At 31.5% G+C, this 22918-nt stretch overlaps 1 protein-coding gene across 6 annotated transcripts in view; it reads left to right on the forward strand.

The window, feature by feature from the left end:
* The window catches only part of LOC105154987 (uncharacterized), a 50063-nt gene that overhangs the window by 6221 nt on the left and 20924 nt on the right, over window positions 1-22918 (forward strand). For 5 of the 6 annotated variants that reach the window (XR_015547229.1, XR_015547228.1, XM_011070831.2 and 2 more), the window contains 8 exons: window positions 2802-2874; window positions 7609-7888; window positions 9929-10133; window positions 10837-11063; window positions 11217-11509; window positions 14614-15441; window positions 15572-15646; window positions 16065-16172. Coding sequence is in view for 4 of the 6 variants with exons in the window: in XM_011070831.2 (XP_011069133.2) it covers window positions 2802-2874; window positions 7609-7888; window positions 9929-10133; window positions 10837-11063; window positions 11217-11509; window positions 14614-15441; window positions 15572-15646; window positions 16065-16172 (2089 nt within the window). In the remaining 2 variants the exon portion in view is untranslated. The remainder of the gene's footprint in view (window positions 1-2801; window positions 2875-7608; window positions 7889-9928; window positions 10134-10836; window positions 11064-11216; window positions 11510-14613; window positions 15442-15571; window positions 15647-16064; window positions 16173-22918) is intronic. The other variant, XM_087412850.1, reaches the window with a different exon arrangement.

Here is a 22918-nt window from a genome sequence, read left to right on the forward strand (position 1 = left end):
AGTCTTTGTATTCTGACATTATACATTCTGTTTCTTCTTTCTAACATCTTCTTTCCTTTTCCCCCTATTTTTCCGTTTTCCATTCTCGATAATGTTTTTCTGCTTGACATTTCATTTTTTGACATCGTGTAAGTCAGATGCTTGTTACCTTTGCGAATTTGCTTATAATAAATTAAAAAGACTATTTCATTGTATCACGAAATGGACACATTTTACATTTTTTTTTCGTTGTGTATTATTGGACTCTTAACAGATTTACTAAGGTACATTATCATATTATTAATTTTTATGTGATTAATATTAATTCTTTTTGTTTACGGTTACTTTTCTAGAATTTTCTTATGACTTTGTTAATTCTTGATAAAAATGACTCGCAGCGTATTACACAGAAAGAAGAAATTTTATATTAAGGAATTGTAAGAATATTGTAAGATTATGTACGAATTTTTAATTTAGAACGATATTGATATTATTGTAAGATTGCATTGAAAATGACTCGATTGAAGTTGAAACGTTTGTTTTATTTTATTTTAATTGTTTTGTATTAGTTTTGCTTATTTAAATTATAATTCTTTTATACGTTATTAAACGTATTTGCCCTTGGCTCTTTGTCCTTCTTTTATACTACCTTTTTTTTATTATGTACAATATTTATTTCATATAAATATATTTCTAATAAAGAATTTTTTATTGTTAAATTATGGCATTTGATTTGAGGATGCCAAAACAAAGCGATATACTTTAAAACTTGTAAAAAATTTTTTCTATCCTTAAAAATGTTTTTAATCCAGTTAAATGCAACTTTTAAAAGCTCTATAGGAGATCCCGAAAAAATTCCACTGAATCTTGTTCTGGGTGAACAGATCTATAATTTGAGGGGAGTAAAGACCTATTTGAAAGCTTCAAACCTGTTTTGTTAAAATCGACCTTGAACTCGAAATTTTATCATTTTTTTACATTAATCGGGCTATACATTTTAAGACGTATATCATAGAGCTAAATGAATTATTGCATCGTGTTCAACGACCAAAAAAACATACAATATTACATTTAAAATTCGGATTAAAATTTGCCATTTTTGCATCAAATCAAACATGTAAGGAAAATCGAAACTTTGATTTAAAAATCGTTCTAACTAGCATTCTCTAAATCTTAATATTTCTTGATAAAAATTTAACGCGCACGCGTGATATATTATTTTAATTATTATATTATTTTAATTTACTGCGTAATTTATGAATTATTAATTAAATATTTGTGATGATTAGATACTATCTAAAATAAAATAATATTTATATCGGAAGTATACATATTATTTTATTTTATATAATATTAAATTTAAAAATATTAGGAAACTAGGGCAAATGAAAGTACAGCGCGGTACTGATGTACAGATTCAACATACAGTTAATAAAAATTAAATATAAATAAAGAAAGTATTTAAGAAAGGCTACAAGCCAATGAACAATTTTCAATATATGTTTACTGTAACAGACGTTTCGATCTTTTTATCCTCAGTGTTATTAATTTAAAATTCTATAAATCACCAATCATAATTACACAAAAACAGGCCATCGAACGCATATTTAGAAGTGTAACATGTTCTTTCTTTGATTTTTCCATTAGTCCTTGTATAATGTATATTCTTGTTATATGATTTGAGAAGTAATGAACAATGTAGATAGATTACATACTCCGTTAATCTCAAATGCAAGGTTTATATAATAGAATTTTGAATTAATTACAGGAGGATGACCCGATAAAGAAGTCGAAACGTTTATTATAATAAACGTATATAAAACGTATATAAAACGTATATTGAAAATTATTTATTGGCTCGTAGCCCTTTTTAAATAATTTCTTTATTTTCAATTTAGTAAGTTATCTATTTAATCTACATTATCTATTTAAATATAAATACAATATATTATATTTAGTTTGATTCAAAAACTCGAACGTGTCGACCTCATTTGAGGCCATCCTCAGCGATACAAATAGTTTAAAAATTGAATTGAAAGATTTTTAAGCAAACGTTTGACGTCATCAGAAATGATTTTTATAAAATTACAAAATAATAATCTGAACATGCAGTCTTACCGATTATTTAAATCATGCAGAAGTCATTAGCGAAAATTATATATTTAAAACGTAATTGTTAAAAAACAATAAAAACATAAACGTTTCGGCCAAGATCTTTAGTGGGTAAAATGAGCAAAATTATTTCGGCAAAATTATTTTAGCAAAATTTAATCAATACGAAACAATGAGTCAAACAATATGTTACATAAGGATTAACTTTGCGTAGTATTTTAACTTGACGAATTAATCCATCGATATTGGCTTTAATTCTGTTTACATTTAATTGTATGATCTGCGTGCATTAACTGTAATCATTTATAATACGTTTGGTTTGCATTGACTAAATTATAATAATTTTGCATATTTTGAAAATGGCCATATACTGAAAATGGCCATATCTTGGTCGAAACGTTTATATTTTTACTATTATTTTTTAACAATTATGTTTTAGATACATGATTTTTGCTAACATCCTGCGTGTGGCTGTTCTGTTCTTAAATATATTTATGTAAATTTTAAATATATTTATTCATATTTAATTTTTATTAATTGTATGCTGATTTTGCGCATCAAGTACTTCGTCAAACTCTCATTTGCCCTATAGTTTCTTAATATTTTTTGAATTTCTAGACTCCTTATTAAATTCTTTATTTTAATATTAAATTATTAATATCAAATTATAGTATTTAATTATTACAATTTTTTATCAATTATAATTATAGAAGAAATGGCTCGTCTAGGCGTTAATTGGGGAACTCTGAAGTCAAATAGCAATTACAACCGCACTCACATCCGGTAAATATAATTACTAAAAATATTATTATATAAATTAGAATTTTAATTAAACTTTAATCATTTTATACAGCGCAATAAAATAGATTATTCACATATGTATATGCACAAAGAGAGTTCTTCATTATATTTTACTTAAAATTCGCTATAAATTTTACCATATTTATATCTATAAACGTGGGACAATTTGACAACCTATTAAATATGATCACAAAGATAGAAATTTTTGAAATACACAAAAAAAGTTTTATGAACTATTAATAAAAATGATCAAGCACATTATAAATTATTTTAATAAAAAATATTTACAAAGCGTTTCATAATTTAATTTACAATATAATTTACACATTATATTGTACAATATTTTAATACAGATCATTAGGGGTGGGCAAAAATAATCGATAAAGCAATAATCGAGTACTTTCTTTTTTGAAAAATCAATTAAGTAATCGATGTTTATTCGATTCTTCTCTTAAGAATTCGATTTTTCTCTGAGTCGATAATCTTTTTTAATTTATTTTAAATATTTAATTTATCGATTTTGCTGAATAGGTTATACGTTCACGCTACACTTTAAAGTTCAAATTCTCACCCAAGTACTCACTCAAGTACTTCCCAGGTATCATGTCCTTGTTTAACATTCACTGAGCAGCAAAGATAAAATAAATGAACTCAGATGGAAATTTAAGCAGCTCTGGTTGGAGTATATCTTTGTTACTCTATTGAATACCATGAAAGATAGAACGACACTTATATCAACTTGTAACGCTAAATGAAAAATACTTTTTGATTGGTTGCGCCATTATGTATGTAAATTAACTTGAGCCAATCAAAGAATCTAGGCGATGACGATGGCCAGACTTCTGCTCCCTAAAACACTTGCTGCATTTCGATATTCGCTGCCAGTACTAAATCTATTAATCAAGATGTTATGTCCAAGCCCTAGGATTCTTTTATTTCACGGGATTCATTAGGATAGAAGAGGAGGCATAAACAGATCTTGCTTGTGGATTAACGTTTGGAAATGTGACATAAGTTGAACGCATTTGCGTAAGTCTCAAAATAAGGGCCAACTATATGATCGTTATAAATAACTAGAGATGCACCGGCTATCCGAAAATTATCCGATATTATCCGGCACTTTTTTACTATCCAACCGAATAATCGGATATCATTAGTATCTGGGAATATATCCAGTTGAAATTTTATATTGAAAGTTTGTGTTATTAATGCAGATTTCTATTGTTTTCAGCTGAACTTCATACAGTTCATCTTTCTTCTTTTTCTTTTTACGTTGGGAAGATGAAAACAAAGATAAATTGTGCAAGAAATTCAACTAAAGCTGCGTTTGAGATCAACAGTAGTGCAATCGTGTCATTCTATTTTTATCATTCATTAGACTTAAAAAAAAGGAATAGATTATAGAGCATGTTCCGAGTTACACATAAAGCGCTTGATGCATCATTTGTCCTTGTTGTTTATTAAATACTAAAGAAGGATAAAATAATACATCATGCCATCAACAACATACTATTAAAGTATGACAGGCAAAAATTTACCGTTAATCCTGAGCAAATTTTCCATATAAAAATGGCCTCGAAGGCCCAGAGGTATTAGAAATACCGGTAGAAAAATAATGTGTTTTTAACTTTTAACTTTAAAAGCATATATCTCAGTTCAGAGTAAAGTGTATTAATTAAAATAAGAACCATTACAATCAACATTTTTGTCGACAAGAAACAAGTTTATTTATAACGTAGAATTCCAACGTCCTGAAATCGATATATTCTTGGAAAACATTTTCAACAGCACCATGATTGTTGAAGAGACTTTCTCTTGCAGGAAATAATCGATGGTTAAAAAAATGATGTTTGGCGAGAAGTCTGGCGAATATGATGGGTGAAACAGAGTTTCGTAGCTTAATTTAGTTTCTGCAGTGTCTTCCTTTAGTGCAGCTTCGATTTTGGGAAATATTGTGGAGCTTCGTCGCAGTCCAATCACTATGTTGAGCGTCGCCGGTTGTCATATAGAATCCATTTTTTATTACATGTCACAATACGATCGAGAAATGGATCGTTGTTACGCAAAAAAAGCGCAGAGTATACTTCATAACGACGGTTTTTTTTCATTCAATTTATGCGGCACCCATTTGTCAAGCTTTTTTGATTTTCTAAGTTGCTTGAGGTAATCCAGAATGTTGAATGATTTATGTCTAACTTTACTCTCGAATCGTTGTGCACGGATCTGCCTCGATCAACACCTTCAATTCATCATTGTCAACTGCCCATGGATGTCCACGATCTTCTTCATCTTCAAGGTTCTCATCTCCATTTCGAAATTTTTATAACCAGTGTTGCATCGTACGTTGCGGTTCTCTAACCGAATGCGCTGTCGATGTTACGAGTCGTCTCTGTTGTTTCATGGTCTAGTTTGATTTTTTATGGTCTAATTCTCTTACAAGAATATCGCTCGCAATTGCTTCTTTTCCATCATGAATTCTATAAATAATAATGAACACAAAATAATAGTAAAAATAAAACCATAGCAGAGAAATATAGAGAATATGGAGAAACATAGAGAATATGAAGAATATAGAGAAATATAGAGCGAAATTTACGCTTTGGTATATAAAATAAATATATTTAAAAAAAATGTTTATTCTAAAAACAAGTAGCAAAGTCAAATAATATATAAAATCAATATTATTTTCCTAGCAATCTCAATTTGCAATTTTTTAGCAAATGTGTGTGTGTGTGTGTGTGTGTGTGTGTGTGTGCTGCAAATTCTTACAAAAAAATCCTTGTGAGATCTTTCAAGAAAATTTTCACATACGAATTTTGGACAGGAATATACAAGATAGTATAAGAATATATAGAATATAATAAATCAAGAATCTTGCATGAATCTTACACTCATATTACATGAACCTTATAAGCATGTTACATGACCCTTACATACATATTACATGAATCTTGCCCGCAGGTTACGTGAATCTTACAAGAATATAACTGAAGTGTCATGAAAATATTACAAGAATACTATTAGTATCACATTTTGTGTGATTTATTGCTCGTATTCCAGTAAATAAAATGGAATAGGACAAGCAAGGAGTTAAATAGGATTTAAAAGAATTCATTTCGGCTAAAAAATTAATTCTTTTTACCCAAATTGAATAACGGGTCCTCGACTAAATCAAATTTAATTTGAGAAAGAAGTACAAAACTACGCCAGTTATTACAGCGAAATTATAATTTATCAATTCATTAAGACAGTGATAATATATATGTTTCTTTTATTCAGTCATTTTCAGTATTCAAACAAATTTTTGTGGGGGAAAAAATGAAGACAGAGGTTTATTTATTTAATCTTTCGAGATTTTATTTCCATTATAATGGTGGTAGGAGGATAAAAATTAAAGAAAAAGTTAACTGGGATACTACTTCGTAGTATTGAGATAAATCAAGAAGAAGGGTATATAGAAAATCAAACCTTAGAAATTATGAATCGGATTTCATCATCATAGATCTCCATGATCTGGACCGATCATGTAGGCATTATTGGAAAGGATGGGAATCTGAGGAAATTAAGCGAATAATGCATGCAAGGAATTAGAATTGCCCCAATGATAATAATATTTAAAGCGGGAAGGAGAAACTTCATCGAGAAATTCGATTAAAAAGGAAGAAGAAGCAGGAGAAGGGAGATGAATAAGTTTTGATGTCGAGAGCTGAGGTGTAGGGTGAGGTGAATCTAGGGATGTTTCTTCGGTTAGAAGGGGATGAGTTAAGTTGTTCTGGAGAAGAGGGGTGTAGATAAGGAGATAGAGGAGGAACTCGTTTGAATTCGAAGGAAAGGGGGATTGATGGTAAAGGGAGACGGAATTATAAAGAGAAGGAAAGGGAAAATTTTGAAAATGATCGCTTTATAACTCTATATGTAATTGATTAACATTAGACTCAGCCTGAGTATTCCTTCCTTTATCGTTGGCATTCTCGTCGATTGCGGCGGTTCCGGCGATGTTTTGCGAAAATTCTTGATTTTTTTTTATAATGGAAACGATCCACTAAAATTTCGTGAATAAAGTAACCGACTAAATAAAAGGGAGGGGGGAATAATAACGTGATATTAATAATTTACGAGGGTCATGCTGATGTCACGGATCTATTTGCTGATATCGATCGAATAACCCAAAGTAGCAAGAATGCTATGAGTCAAATCAATTTTGATCGGGTAACCCGAAGCTAATTATATCGAAGTAACTCTAACGCATGGTGCAAATAATTTTAAATTCGGAGATTGTTGTTTGGAAAAAGAAAAAAGAAAAAATAAGAACAAATAAGAACAAATATCATAATGTATTATAAAGTTTATGTAAAATTTATATAAGATATTTTTTATATGTATTATTACTTGGTATTTTATTTAAAATAATAAAGAATTATAAAACTGTTTAACGTAATTTAATCATTAAAATTTATTATATTTTTTAGTAAAAATATAAATTAAACTCATTTTATAATTTATTATAAAAATATCAATATACCAGAGAGAATCACATAAAATTCTTTGAAATATCATATTGTCCTATTATTACCACGATTTTCAGGGTAAATTTCAAGAAAAAATTCTTTCCGTAAACATATTAAACAATAATTCTCAAAAATCATTTACTTTGTTAACATAAAAAGCATTAAAATTTTCAATTGCCGAACTTAAAACAAGAAATCTCTGTTGCAGCACTTATTCGAACGAAGTCAGATTGTCCTTAGGGGAATTAAAGGATAGATCTCCCGTACAACCCTTCCGTACAGTCGGACATTACGGGAGCACCATCAGTCTAAAAAGTCTAGCAACGGACAGTTCAGGGAATGGCAACAACAATCTCAAATGCCTTGATTATAACGGTGGCAGTTTAATTAATCTTCGAGACCAGGTGGAGACCTCACAAGTCAGACACAGAAGTCCCAGTCTGCCTCCGATCTTCAATAAGGAACAACAGCAGTATTTTTGCCAGCTGGTATGTATTTTTTCACTTTTTTAAATTTATATATATATATATTTAATAAACAAATATCTCTCTCTCTCTCTCTCTCTCTCTATATATATATATATATATATATATAATAAATTAAATAAGCCTAGTTATATATAAAAATAAAAAATAAGTTTGAAAAAATTTCAATAAGAAGGAACTCAATATTTATATCTAAAATAATATCTTAATCAACTTAATTAAATTTTTCAAATTTTTTATGACTAACTGATTGCCAAGATAATTATTTTTCCATTTTTTATCAGAGAATTCATTACAGTATGGATTTTCAATTAAAAATTTTATTAATTCACTAATAATTTTGCTATATTGGACTTCAAATTGGTTTTATTACGAATAAAAACTCTGAAATATCGTATTATCTTTGACTTATCTGAATAATTGATGACATACTGTAAGTTTATTTGAGTGCGGTTGCAATGTCACGCCGATACAATGTGTTATGTAGCTAAGAAATAATCGAATAATTAAGTATTAGTACTTTGTATATTTATTATACGTCGAGAATTATATACTGAGAAAATTGGTACGCATAACTCGAGAATGATTTTTCTTGCTGCTATAATCTTCACACATATTATTTTTATATTTAATTTCTTCGAAGCATTTTTTTTTAAGCAATTCAGCTTTGATGATAAAGGTTCTATACCTGCAAGCATTGATTGGAATCCTTTTGCAGGGAATTCATGTTCGAACTCTAATTCAAGATTCGACGATCCATCAAAATTAACGATCGCGGCTAATCACAATTTCATAAATAACGAGCGACCCTCAATAGTACATTGCCCTTTCGATAATACGTTGAGGGAAAAGCAAAAGTAAGGCAGTCCGGCAAATCGATTCTTATCGTGTGTAAAGTTCAACGACCTCAAGTTTATACACCTCGCTCTCGAACTTAAAGAGTAACGAGCGGGCATTCGCCCTCATTAAGCACCGCGATTGCTAGAACTACTCATAGCACAAATCTGATTTCACAGTTTAATCGCAGTTGTTGCCCCAAAAAAATATTTCGCATTTGAATTGACTTTAAAACTAAGAAATTTTGCGAAACAATTTATCGTTTTTTTTTTTAATTTTTACGAACATTTTTTGAATATTATTCAAAAAAATAAACTAAATTTTTATTGATTTCGATTCTTATTTCTTTTTTAATTATGTAAAGTTGCAATTTTAATTGCAAGCATTCCTCAAATTATTTATTAATACTTCTACGTAGAATGTATGCGATAAGAACAATCTTGATCATAATTCAGTACAAAGCAACCTCAATTTACTGTTTTCTTTTTTTTTTTTGTTTTTTTTAAAGCCTATAAAACCTAAAAGAAAACTAAAGAAATTGAAATTGTTATAAAAATAATAATAATTTTTTATTAAATCTATTTTAATTTATTTTTCGTATCACAAAGAAACGATTTTGCTAAAATATCTAAGAACTTATATAGACCTGAAAATAATTTTTTTAGATTATCAAAACAATTAATAAATGTAGAAAATTCAAGTATGATCAGCAATGCTGCAAAAAATCTTTAAATTATGACAACCAACTTTAGCGTTCTATTTATTTTGGTCCAACAAAGTTATATTCAGATCAGTAATTTTTTTAGATATTTCAACAAAACCGTTTTAGAACATTTACAATTTGTGAGAATGTTTTACACTTTTAACTAAGGCTGTAAATGGATATAATAAATTAGTTGCATATAGGTACATGTATTTAATTAGAGTATTTAATTTTTAAAGAAAAATTTTGTCATGCAACCGCTCGTATCGGCTTTCATTATGTATGTATAAACGGATAAAAATAGGAACCAGATCGTACCATGATGTATTATATGTATGCGTCCCGTCTCGGGCAGGTACGACAATAATATTCAAGCACAATATGTATATAGAACCCGACGGAACACAATTTCTTCCTTCATGAAAGTCGGAACCCTCGCACCGGTCACGCAAACCTGCCTTCGCTGCTGAAGGCATCTTATCCTTATCGTCTCGCCATTGTAGGAACAACAACAGCGTGACTTCGGCGTGGAGGGATCGCGATACCAGTCACAGAGAGCGCAAAAACTGGAACACCATTGCCATCGATCCAACGAGCATCGCGAGAACCAAAAAGAAACTCGACATTACGGCTCGCCGGGCGAGGAACGCGAAGGCGAAACTTCCGGTTACGCCAGCGATTCCGTGGATGTACCGCAGGCAGGGCAAAGTGAGTCCTTCTAAACTATATTCTGTAAATTTCATATGAATTTCAGAAATGATATGCTGATACGCTGTTGACTAATGAAAAGAACAAATTTTTTATAATAAAAAACCTTGCTCCATAAAATGAAAAATTTTTATAATTTTTCAGCATTTTTATGTAAATTTTAGAATTTTTTTAGAATTTTTGAGCAGTTGTATAATTTTTCAGAAATTTCTCAAATTTGTTATATAGATTGGAATATTTTTCAGAAGTATTGAGAAACACATATTTTCCAGAATTCTCCATATATGTATATGTATTGTAAATTTTAAAATATTCCAAGATTTCTAAGATTTTTTTATTCCATAATTTCTGATAAAATCTTATAACATGTAAAATAAACAATTCCATATTACAATATTAATTTTTGTTCAGAAATTATATACAATAAAATATCTTAAAAACTTTAGAAAAAACTTCAAACTTCACATATAAAAAATTCATATATAAAATTCATATATAAAAAATTCTAAAAGATTTTCGAATTTGTAAAAATTATGAGAAAAATTTCACAAGACTTCTTAATGAATATAATAAGGAATTAAACAAAAATAGATATCGAAAATGAAAATTTCTACAAATGGCACTAATTCTAGAATGTCATTATGTTTTTTAACCATTCTCCTTAGCAACAATAATGAATTTTCCATATTTTCTTTGACTTAAGGAGTTCTGCCTGATAAAGCAGCGATCAGGATGGAAATGACGGAAAAAACATGGCAAAATCCTTACTGCACTACGCCGGAAAGTTCACTGCCACCATCGAGAAGGCTTTCGCCAGGCAAAATGGGTGAACTCAACAGGCCAAGGTGGGGCGGTGTCTGGGGTCAAGATGCAGCTAGAGGTGACCCACCGCCGCCTTCTTGGCTATCAAGATTAGGACAGTCGAGCCAAGTAAGTTTATTAGAACTTTAATTATCCATTAAATTATCTGCAAAGAACTTTTTGAGTATCTTCAAAAGTCTAAGATTAAAAACTATTCAAGAGCATTTGTTTCATCTATCCCACATAATATCTATAATTAAATCAAATATTCTTTTTATCAAGGTTCTAGTGATCAATCACGACAGCGCCAGCAGCCCGGATAGTTCAACGACTGGCTCAACCGGCTCCGATATCAATAAAGTATCTTATCTTCGGGGTCAAAATATTCCTATGGACGCGGAGATCCTTCAAGAACGCGAAATGAAACGTCAGAAAGCGCTAGAGCTTCAAAACGCTATCAAACAGCAACTCGAGGAAAAAGACAGACAAAGGAAAGAAGAGAAAGAGCGGCGGCTGAGAGAAGAGATGTTGGAAGAAGAACGAATCCGGCGAGAGAGAGAAAGAGACAAAGCAAGGTAAAATAAATATAAAATATTAGGAAAGTAAAAACCGGCTCTGGGACGGAGAGAAGAGTAAAAAGATTCTCATATTGTCTCATAATATATAGATTAGGATCGGGTATTATAAGCAGTGCAAGTAATATGAGCACCCTTTATATTTCTGTAATGGTTGATATTAGTAATGCCAATTGTTGTAAAAAGATGTCTTCGCGATATTCCGATATGCTGCACAATTTTTAAATTTATGTATAAATATACTTCGTATATTTATCACATTAAATAAGTAGCTACGTTATTTTTTATTTCTTACGTTTTTTCCTTTAACTTCACTAAGGTCCTTAATCTATTGAGATAAGATATTTTGTTTTGCATGATATGTTAAGTAAACAATATTGAGCCATTCTAACTTCATAAAGTCCCGAGATCCCATTATTGATTTATTAGACATAGGAGTTTTTCGGATAGGTCGTGTATTAGTGAGTATCTTCATTATTCCTTATTTTATACTGAAAAAAAGAGTCTGGCGAGGGGTCAATCATTTTGGGGCAATCAGTGTACATTTTATTAGAAATATATTGCGACAGTACAGTAATAAAACAGGCAATGCCAGCAGTAGCAGTACTAACAATACATAGTAGTACATAATACATTAATAATATACATTAATAATATTGGCAATATTGCGCGCAATACATAGAATATATGACAATATTAGGTGGCAATACATAGAATAACAATATCAACAATATAATAGCAATGCTAGCAATAAAGTATGTTGTATTGCCGTAATTAGCAATCACTGTATATTAGTGTACATTTTTTTAGTTAATGGTTGACCTTTTTAAAATTTAGTAATAGCTATTAACTGTATGGTGAAATAATGCCAATCAAATATTTGATTAATATAACCAAAAATAATGTTACTTTTACAAATATTTAATAAATATTACCATTTGGTAATGCTTACTAAATATTTGTCAATGTAACATTTTTTTGTTACATTAATCAAACATTTGATTGGTATTTCTGATGGAAAAATTTTGCTGAAATTTCACGTTTTGAATGCTTTTAGCAAAATATTTTTTAAAAAATTTCAATTTAATTCCAGTAATTTTTAGCTGAAAAATACATTTTCAGCAAATTTTCAGTAAATATTTTAGAGAAATTTCAACAAAATTTCAGAAATTTTAATTCAATTTCGAAGAAATTTCAGTGATTTTTCAATAGCTGAAAAATTCACTTTTAGTGAAATTTCAACAAATTTTCAGCAATTTCGCTAAAATGTTCTAAAATTTAGAATAATGTCAACAAAATTTTTTCATCAGGGATTTATTCTAATAAAATGTTTCATACACACACACACACACACACACACACACACACACACACACACACACACACACACACACACACACACACACACACACACACACATATATATATATACAGTGAGTGTAAAAGGTATTCGTATAAGGAAATTTTTTTTTTTAAATCTTCTTTATGGAAAATAAACATTAAGTAAACATTATAATTTATGCAATGAATACATTCTGTTCTAACATAAACAAAGCTTTGCATGTATTTCTGATTTTAGAAGCTACATTTCTCTACTGTACGAATACTTTTTAAGCATCCAAACAATAGAATTTTTAATTTCTGTTTATTTTTCAAATGATATATTTTCTATAATTAATACACATCTTTTGGTATATATAATTTTAAGAAACATACAATCTATTTTATTCTTTATAAATAAATTGTTAATTTCTCAGCAAGAAACGATCGCCAAATATTGAATCAACATCAAATTTGTATTAAAATCATCGTATTGATATCAATCGACATCAATTCGATGACTCATTTCTCGCTAGATAATATTTACTTTTTAACAAGTTTTTTTAAAAAATATTTTCTCTGTACGAATACTTTTTGTACTCACTGTATATTTCATTTCTGCATAATTTCTTATAAAAAAATTTCCTGTGTTCATATTACCCCTAAAGCCTATTCAGAGGGTAATAAGAGCATCCGCCACTATTTCAACATTTGCATTAAAATAATCAATTTCAATACTAAGATACATAAAATATTAATAAATCTATCAAATGGTATGCATAAGATTTTTTTATTTTTCAGTAGATATATCAAAATTCCTTAAAATGCTCATAATACTCAATCCTACCCTTATTTATTATTATTAATAAAAATTCATTTCCTATTTCAAATTTATGAAAATTTTCGAAACAATATCTTAAATGTTTTTAAATTTTATAAATTTTCTTCAGAAATTGCAGAAATTTTAAAATATTTTTTTAGAATTTATATGAAGAATTTTAGAAAAGATTTATGAATTTCTTCAAAAATCTTTCTAAAAAATATTCTAATTTCTATAAAAATTTTGAAAAATTTTTTAAAAAGCTATATAGAAATTCTGAAAAAATCTGATATCTACAAATTTTGAAAAATTACATAAAAAATTCTAAAGAAAATTTTCATCAGATTCTTATCTGTAAAATTAGGGATGCACCGGATATCCGGAAAGTATTTGATATCCAATATTATCCAGCACTTTTTTTACTATCCAACCGGATAGCCGAATATCATTAATATTCGGGAATAAATCCGGTTGAAATTTGATATCATTAAATTGTTGATTTTTTCTTATACAATACAAATGTTCTAGAAATAAGTATGCATGATGTTATAATATCTTATATATTGTTGCAAAATCACAATCTTTTTCTTTATAAAATTTTTTTTTAGAAGACTTTTTTGGAACACTTTCTCGGAATTCAATCGGGATTCGATCCGAAAAATGTCGAATGTCCGACTCGAAGAAATTACCTTCTTGGATATCCGATTGGAAACCGGATATCTGATGTTACATTCTATCCGATATTCGGTATCCGGTAATTTTACGATCCGGTGCATTCCTATGTAAAATTATAAATCACACTTCGGCTCATGTTTACCAATATAGATTAACTTCAAGTTCAACTATACTTCATCTTTTTCTAGCTCTAAGAATTAGAAAAAGATAAAGATCGAGTAAGTTGAATTGAGATCAAAGTTAATCTACACTGATAGAAACAGGCATCTATGAATTCACTCCGTTGTAGATTTGAAGAAGAGCAGCGAATAATACGCGAAAAGGAGGAGGCGAAGTTGAGGAAGACGCAAGCCATGCGCGAGGTGTTGGAAGCTGCGGAACGGTTGGCAAAGGAAGATCGGAAGAATCGACGAAAGCGAGAGGAACATACCGACGAAGATACCGACGTTGTGACGCAATTTTCCAACGAGTCGAAAACAATAGCAAACATAAGCGACAAGCGCGAAGAAGAGAGTTGTTCGCAAGAGCAAAGCGCAAGTTTGATCAATCATCCTGAAGAAAAATCCAGCCTGAAGGCTCAAGAGACCGACAATTGTCGGGAAAGCGGGAACGATAAAAATCCGAGAGAAATTTGTCCACGGAAAAATTACGCAGACAAATCGGAAGAGACCATGCTGGACCTGAATCTGAGATCCCTCCAGATGCCCGTGAGCAAGGACGTGGCGATCGTGCTGAGCGGCCGGCTAGAGGATCCCGAAATTTTGAGCAGAGCGAATCTGCAGCTGGTGAACCTGGTGATGACGCCGAGCCCGCGCAAATTCGCAGAGAGCGCCGCGGATTATTTCTCGCTAGGGCTCAATACGATCATGAGGAATAACACAAGTCCCAGGAATCCGAGGAGGTCGTCGAGGGACGCCTCGTCGACTGTTGTGGAGAACAGACTGTTGACGCCGAGCAAATACAGAATGCCAGCCGGTCGGGACTTCGGCACTCAGACAGATGTGGAATCCGATGTCCAGGAGCTACGGGAGAAGCTACAGGATCAGTCGGTCGGAGACCAAGGTACCATGAAGGAGCGGAAGGACACGACAAACGCCAACCGTAGAAACGTTGAAAAGTGAGTCGCCATCTTCGCGATCTCGATGTCGCATTTCTGGGCTTCTTAGAGGCCGAAACCAACGACTGTGTTCTCCCCTGCATGCGGTAGTATCTGTCGGTAATTATCGTTTTTATTTCATACTGTATAGTTCAATAATAAGGTTGATGATCGTAAAGACGCTTTACCGTGAAATGTCTGCCGATTCGCGCGAGGAAAATACCCAGTAAGTTGAATGCTCTTAATTGATTCTCTTAAGAGAATAGAAAGCGTAACTTATCTAAAGCCCGATGTCCACGATGCTAGAAATCGGTCCGAGATTTCGGACAGAGAAAAAATTAACAAATCACATTTGAATTTTGATCACATGACCATTGCGATTGGTCAATTCTTTCTTCATCTGAGATCTCGGACCGATTTCTAGCATCGTGGACACAAAACTTTACACTTGATTCTCCTTAATTTACATTATTGGTGATATTATTTTTTTTAACTTTCGCTCAAGTTTGCTGCTTCAAATTCGAATGCATCTTGGCAATTAAGCTTAAACCTGCTATATATCATTCTCGCCTGACAGAAAACGCTTAAAAAATTTATCAATAAAATTAATTACGATACTTCAGTACGATTGTAATTGTTTGAAGATCAAATAATATGGGTCCTGGCGAAGAAATTCCTGTAAAAACTCTTCCGCGAGCCAAATCGCAGCCCAGAACTACGCTCGATAGCAGACCGCGATGGAACGCCAATCGGTAATTAAAATATTACAAAAACTATTAGGACTGTAACTCTTAACGATTATACAATATCGTTACAGTCATTAAGAGTTACAGAAAGGTTTTTATTAATCCTCCGGAGCCGATGCCAAAATCTGTAACATGATAACTGACACTAAAACTTATTTAATATTTATATGTTAATTAAAAGGCATCATTCATGATGAATTAAAATGGCATAACTCATATAAAAAAAAATGAATACTAAGATTTATTTCAATAAGAATAATCAAAATATAATATAAAGAAATTTAAATTGTTTGACATTTTTGTGTAAAATGACAACATAATTAATAATGAATTTTTTTTTTTGACATTACTTACAAAGAAAGCTATATTATTTTTACTTATCAAAAATTATTTTTACTTATTGTATTTTTGTTATTCAAATAATCAGTGCAATAGGTCCCACCATCAGTTGCCGAGAAATAATTTTCATATAATTTTTCAGAATTTTTATGTATAGTTTAAAATTTTTCAGAATTTCTAATTGATTTTATAACTTTTTAGAAAATTTCTTAAATTTCTTATACAAATTGGAACACTTTTCAGAAGTGCCGAGATCGAAAGCCGACACACATCTTTTGTAGAATTCTTTCTATATTTTATATGTATAGGATAAGGAATCTAGGCCACCTGAATAACTAGCTTATTTTTAACAATAGAAGGAAAAGTATCAAACAAAAGTGCATGATTTCAAGGGGGACGTATTTTGGTCCGTTGTCTTTCTTCTGGGAGGCGCTAAAAAGATATGAAGGTTGCCCCCTTTTTTAAATGGAATTGTATGAGTTTTTTACACAATAAATTATTCTGCACATAAAAGTATTAAGATAATAATATTAAAAAACCAATAGTTTACGAGATATTTTATGCCAACATGTTATAGAATAAAAGTATAAAAGTCGTTATAGAATAAAGTATAAAAGTCGAGTTCATGAACGAGAATCGTATATAAAACGTGACTTTTTGGTTTTGCCATTGCGACACTTTTTTCCCCTTCTTCGATAAACCGAGCACGTCGGTCGCGCCACTGATATTGACTCGCGAGCGCTCGTCTTCCCCAGGCACTATGTGCTAAGTTTAAATTCGAATTATTTAGTTTCCAACACTCCCTTTTAATCTGGATTCAAATTTTCACAATAACAAAATTATTGATACCAAACAATAAAACAAAAAACTTATTAAAAAAAAATAAATCTTATTTTAATCTCAACTTATTCCTTTTCTCTCTCTCTCTCTTTCCCTCTCTCTCTCCTCCCTTCCCTTCATCTTCTCCTCCTCCCTTCCCCCTCTCTCATCCTTTTCTCTTCAATTTTATTTTACTTTCGTTTTTTTTCCTTTTTTAACATAATTAACATTTTAATTTAACATAATATGATAGTTTCTAGCCAACTAAGTTATTTATATATATCACTTTACACACACAAAATTTAACGGTTTCATAAATATATCTGCTATCTGATTTTCCGAACTACAATATTTTACTATATTATTTTCTGCTATTTTTTTTTGTACAAATCGAAATTGAACATTGAGATGTTTAGAACGTCTATTTAATACATCTGTCTTTATCAAATGTATCTCATTTTAATTATCTACGTAAATTTCCGCAATTATTTCTCAATTCCTCCAATACCGCCTTTAGAACGTTCTTACAACAGTCGCCGAAATATACTGCCTCTATACTGAAAAGTGCAACAATCATTTGCTTTCTAGAATACCAAGTTATTGATATACTCCGCAGTACTGGATCACGTAGCCAATAGTGCTCTTTCCCATTTCAGAATCGCCAGAGTAATCTGTATCACAATAGGCTTTTCCATTACAATAGGCTTTGTCTGTGTCCTCACCATATATTAGACTGAGTTCCTTGTAACTCTGTAAATACTCTGTAAACATCTTAATATTCTTTTGTTTAAATAATCTTTACTTTTTGGAGATTGATGATTATATCTACTGCTATAATTGACTACAGAGATTCGATCTTGTTTTCATCGTTAGATATAGAAGACTTCCGACTGTTTGTCTATACGGCAATGTTTTCCTAACATTCTGTACTTTGGTTCCTTTTCTGATAATATTAGCGTGTTGGCAGGCTTCGCATCCTTCATGTATATCTCTAAATGTTTCTTGTTCAATAGTTTTCTTGGTTCACAATAAACCTATTTTTCCGTAACTCGCCGAACTTAATGAAACTTAATAGAACAGACGAAAATAATAGATACGTATTTTTTCTACATCGGCGATGGTGCAGGTTTAAAGATGCAAACTACCCTTAGAATAATAAGCACGAGTACTCAATTTCTTGCATTTTAACTCACTCTATTACAGCTGCTTCTGAATTTTAGAGTTGATAAACTCTAACCAAATGGCTTTCATGTATGAACTCTGCGAAACAAATTGGACAAATCTGGATGAAATAAAGTTAGGTTTCTTGACAAAATTAACAAGCGCGGAGAGAAACTATGTTTTCTAATGAATCCAGCTTGAATGAAAGAAGTTAGGATGACTAAATTGTTTTGATATGACCTAAATTTCCTTAATCCGAACTGATTACTAGGTAATAGGTGGATTAAGAAGGAGGAAAAGGACTTCGCCAGCCAATAAATACGATTGAAAATCATACGCTCCATGATTTTAAGAGGACACAATGTAAGAGAGATTCGATGGTAACCCTCCTAGACTTAGGAATGAGAAATATTAATGAGTAACCATTGTTTAGAAAAAACAGAAGATGGAAATAGTTGGTTCAGTATAGAAAGAAAACGAGATAAAAGTTTATCTGAGAGAGTTTTTAGCAGATGGTACTCAGTCCGGTCGAGCCGCGGACTGGAAAAGATATTTACTGAATACAAAGCAGCTCGAATCTCGCCCATAGTTCCAGCCATACAAGTGGATCCTCCGTTGTGCTAGGAATAAGAGGTAGAAAGGGAACAGGAAGAAGAACAGATCTTGTCCATAATCTCACGAATGAGTTTGTCATCCGCCGAACAGATGTTACCCTATTAAAAATCCGAAGATGCAAGACAACGGTTTTTGCAACGTTTAATCATTCTCCATACATCAGTAGTAAGAATGAGATGACTTAAGCTTTCACAAAAATCTCTCTAACCTTGACATTTGGCCTTACGCAGCATCTGACGGGCATTTCTAATCACAACTTTAAACTCTTCATAAATTTCGATAGTGGGGACTTGTCTGCAGGTTTTTAGTGCAGAAGAACGAATTCGAATGACTTCGTCATAATTTGAAGTCCATCAGGATGCACGAAGGGATCTTTTAGATCAGCCTCCATCTTTAAAATATTTAATATTCGTTGAAGAGAAGAGATGCTTAGTAAAACAGAAGAGAATTTCATTGATAAATTTATCATACAATTCCTCAAGGAATGAATGAGTGATAGAAAAAACATTGTCAATAATGTTCTGCGCGTGCTCTTTTAGCCAGCTAGAAACGCAAAACCATTGAGCTCAAGTCGGATTCTATATGAAAAAGTGGTAGATATACATGTCAAAAGTTAATATTGACGATCAGGGAGAAATGATCGCTATCGTGAAAATCCTGTAAGATAAGAATTTCATACATAGAGGCAAGATCAGACGAGGTTACAGCAAAATCAATAGTTGAAGGGATCTTAAAGGAATGAGAAAGATGAATGGGAGAATCCGTAGGATTCATACAGATAATCGTATGATTCCATGAGATCACTCATGATAAACCCCGCCGCATTGGATCTGAAAGATTCCTACAGGGGATAATGTGTGTTGAAGTCTCCAATAATCAATGTGGGGCTTTGTATATCTGCGGAGAATAGAGAATCGATTGCCGTTTAGGACGCAAAAATATTAGGAAAAATGTATGGCGATAAACCAATAATAGTTAAACTATTAAAGCAATTAAGAGAAAGAGAAATAAGAATATCCAAGGAGAGGAAAGTAAATCAGGTTTATTGTCAGAAATAGTATTGTATAATAGATTGGGTTGCGAATTAATATGGCTATATCTCTGATGTCGTGAGAAGAAGAGTCAAGCTGAATGCAATCGAATCCACAAATTCGAAAATCATGTGGACTCAAGCATGTCTCAAAATAATGACGTCATATCCCTGCGCCAATTTCTCCAACTCGGGTTTTTTATCCGAACGCCACGGCAGTTCCGGAAAAGGAGCCTTATTGAGAACTATATTGCTGCACTGTAGTAGAATCTATGAAGTTATATACGATTGAAGTTGTCCAAAATTTCTTGTATCTGCCGAAGTCTGGCACCAAACTGAGTCTCACAGAGCAAAGAAGGTATATATGTTACTCGAAAGTTTATGAAAAGAGTTAGAAAGCAAATTGAAAAATTACAAAAATTAGACTAGCGATAAAGGTTAGTCTGGGATAGAGTCCCTAGAAAAAGCATCGGTCCATGTTTTCGATTGGTTCATGTTAGCTTGCTTTCACTATGGCAGCACAAATCACAATATAAGAAAATGGCGCGCTTATTGAAAAACTTGTAGACGTGAAATAACCCAAAACATTCTTTTTAATGTATATTTTATTTCATATTATAAGGAAATAATATAGTTATGAAGAAATACAATCTGTTTAATAAAAATATAAAATTTCAAATGAAAACATAGTTTCAAACAACGATATGGCCAGTCAAATGTATTCCGCACACACCTTCAAAGGAAAGTAATAGCACACCAGCGGGAAAGTAATAGAAACGAAATCAAAACAACCCCTAGCACAAAGTTGCACAAACAGCAACACTGCTACAACATGCAGCAACCAGAGATTTTGCAATAATATTGCTGCAAATTCTGTAATGTGTAGGAAAAAAGCTTGGTTTAACAAAAATTGGAGATAATGCAACATCCAACAAGCCGAGACAAGACAAAAACGTCCGTCCCGATTCACAATCATCATGGAATTAACTTCTAAGTACGAAAGTGTAAAGTGCAAACACTAAGAACATATTTCCACTACTTTTATTTGACATTTTGAAGGCATGGCCAGATTCTGTTTCTCTAGGGACTCTATAGTCTGGGGGGAAAGAAGTTGAGAATGGGAGGAAAGATTAGAAACGAGGGAAGAGGAAGAAATAGGACTAAATAGGAGGAGAGACGAGAATAACCACATATTGAAAAGAAGGCAAAGGTATGAGAGAAATAAGCCGTCGTTAATTGAAGAGTTTTACCACCTTTCATTGGAAGCCAATAACAATTGGCCAAGCATTGTGCTTTTCATGCAAAGGAGGTGTGCAGGGGAGGGACCGTCTTATAGGCCTTGGTTGCTAAAAAAAGGGAAGAGGAAGCATACGTCCGAGAGAGTCCTTCAAGAGAATATTATAGGAATGTTGTTGTAACTTTTTAGGTTATCTCTATAATGAGGGTTGAAGAGGGGTGATCGTACAATGTTGCTATAGGATGAACCGAATTCTGGAATAAATCCAAAAATCTCCTATGAGTTGAAATCATGATACGTATGTAACGACCTAGCTAGGGAAAAAGGATGAGGAATGGACGGAAAATAGAAGAATAAAAAAGAAGAGGGAAGTTGTACTGGATGAGAGAGACACGAGGAGGAAGAGGAAATGAGCCTCCGAGTATGACACATTTTCCAGCGTACTGATAAATCTCTATTTAATATATAAGCCGGACATTTTGCTGAGAATAGAAACTGTTCACAGCCGTAATTGCAGCAGATAGGGGAAAGCTGAAAGTGAGAGCTCCACCTTGGAGTGTAACCCCTGTCCACAACGTGCGCAACGCGGAACGCTCTTGCAATCCGAGTTAATATGTCCAAGTCTCAAACAGGAAGATGTAAGGAAGAACTGGAAAGGAAACATGCACAAAAGAGATAGAGTGGGGTAAAAATTAACTCTAAAATTTAGCGAGGATCATGTAGACAAGAATTAAAGTATCTTTACCCTCTATTTTCTCTTTGTGGCACAGTCTACGAGCCGAAAGAATTTTATATAGAGACTAAAATTCTTTATATAATGATTCGTCGCATATGTCCAAAGGGACATTTTTTTATAACATCGATTCTCATGACTCTAAATGATGTATAAAGATATTGACTTTTGATATATCTTTATACGTGATGTATAAAGACTTTTAGGCAGAGTTGGGTATTAGTTAAAACGATTAAAGTTAAAAAAAAGTTAAAAAAATAATTAACTTTTAACTTAAATTAGTTAATTTTAAATGTTTAATTTTAACATTTAATTTTTACAATAACTTAATTTACTTAAGTTACTTCTAAACTTTAATTTCCTAACTTTTTTAAATTAAAAATTTTTCTATCTCTTAATGCTAATATTTTTTTGTATAAAATTTTAAACATTAGAGAATTAATTTTTAAAAATGATTTTATGATTAAAAACTCTATAATAAGAGTCACACCATACGATAGCCAGTTTTTTATTGATTCGCTAGGTTTTGTGAATTCCCGCTTATATTTGAATCACACTAATTTTAGGTGTCATAAACATTATAGTTCAGCAACATAAATATGAAATGAGCTTTAGATGAAGAACTATTGTAAAATAGTTCTGCACATCCATCCATTTTCTAAATTTTGATGTATATTTTTTATAATAAATATCTAGTCGATGCAGTCGTAAACATGTATAAGCAGTTTCGGTTAAAGAAAGTTAGATAAACGTTAAAGAAAGAGGAATAATGCAAATATTATACATATCTTCTCTCTCGCAAGATTTTGATAAAAACG

Source organism: Acromyrmex echinatior, chromosome 13 (assembly GCF_024713525.1).
Source record: "Acromyrmex echinatior isolate Ae372 chromosome 13, ASM2471352v2, whole genome shotgun sequence".
Lineage (NCBI taxonomy): Eukaryota > Metazoa > Arthropoda > Insecta > Hymenoptera > Formicidae > Acromyrmex > Acromyrmex echinatior.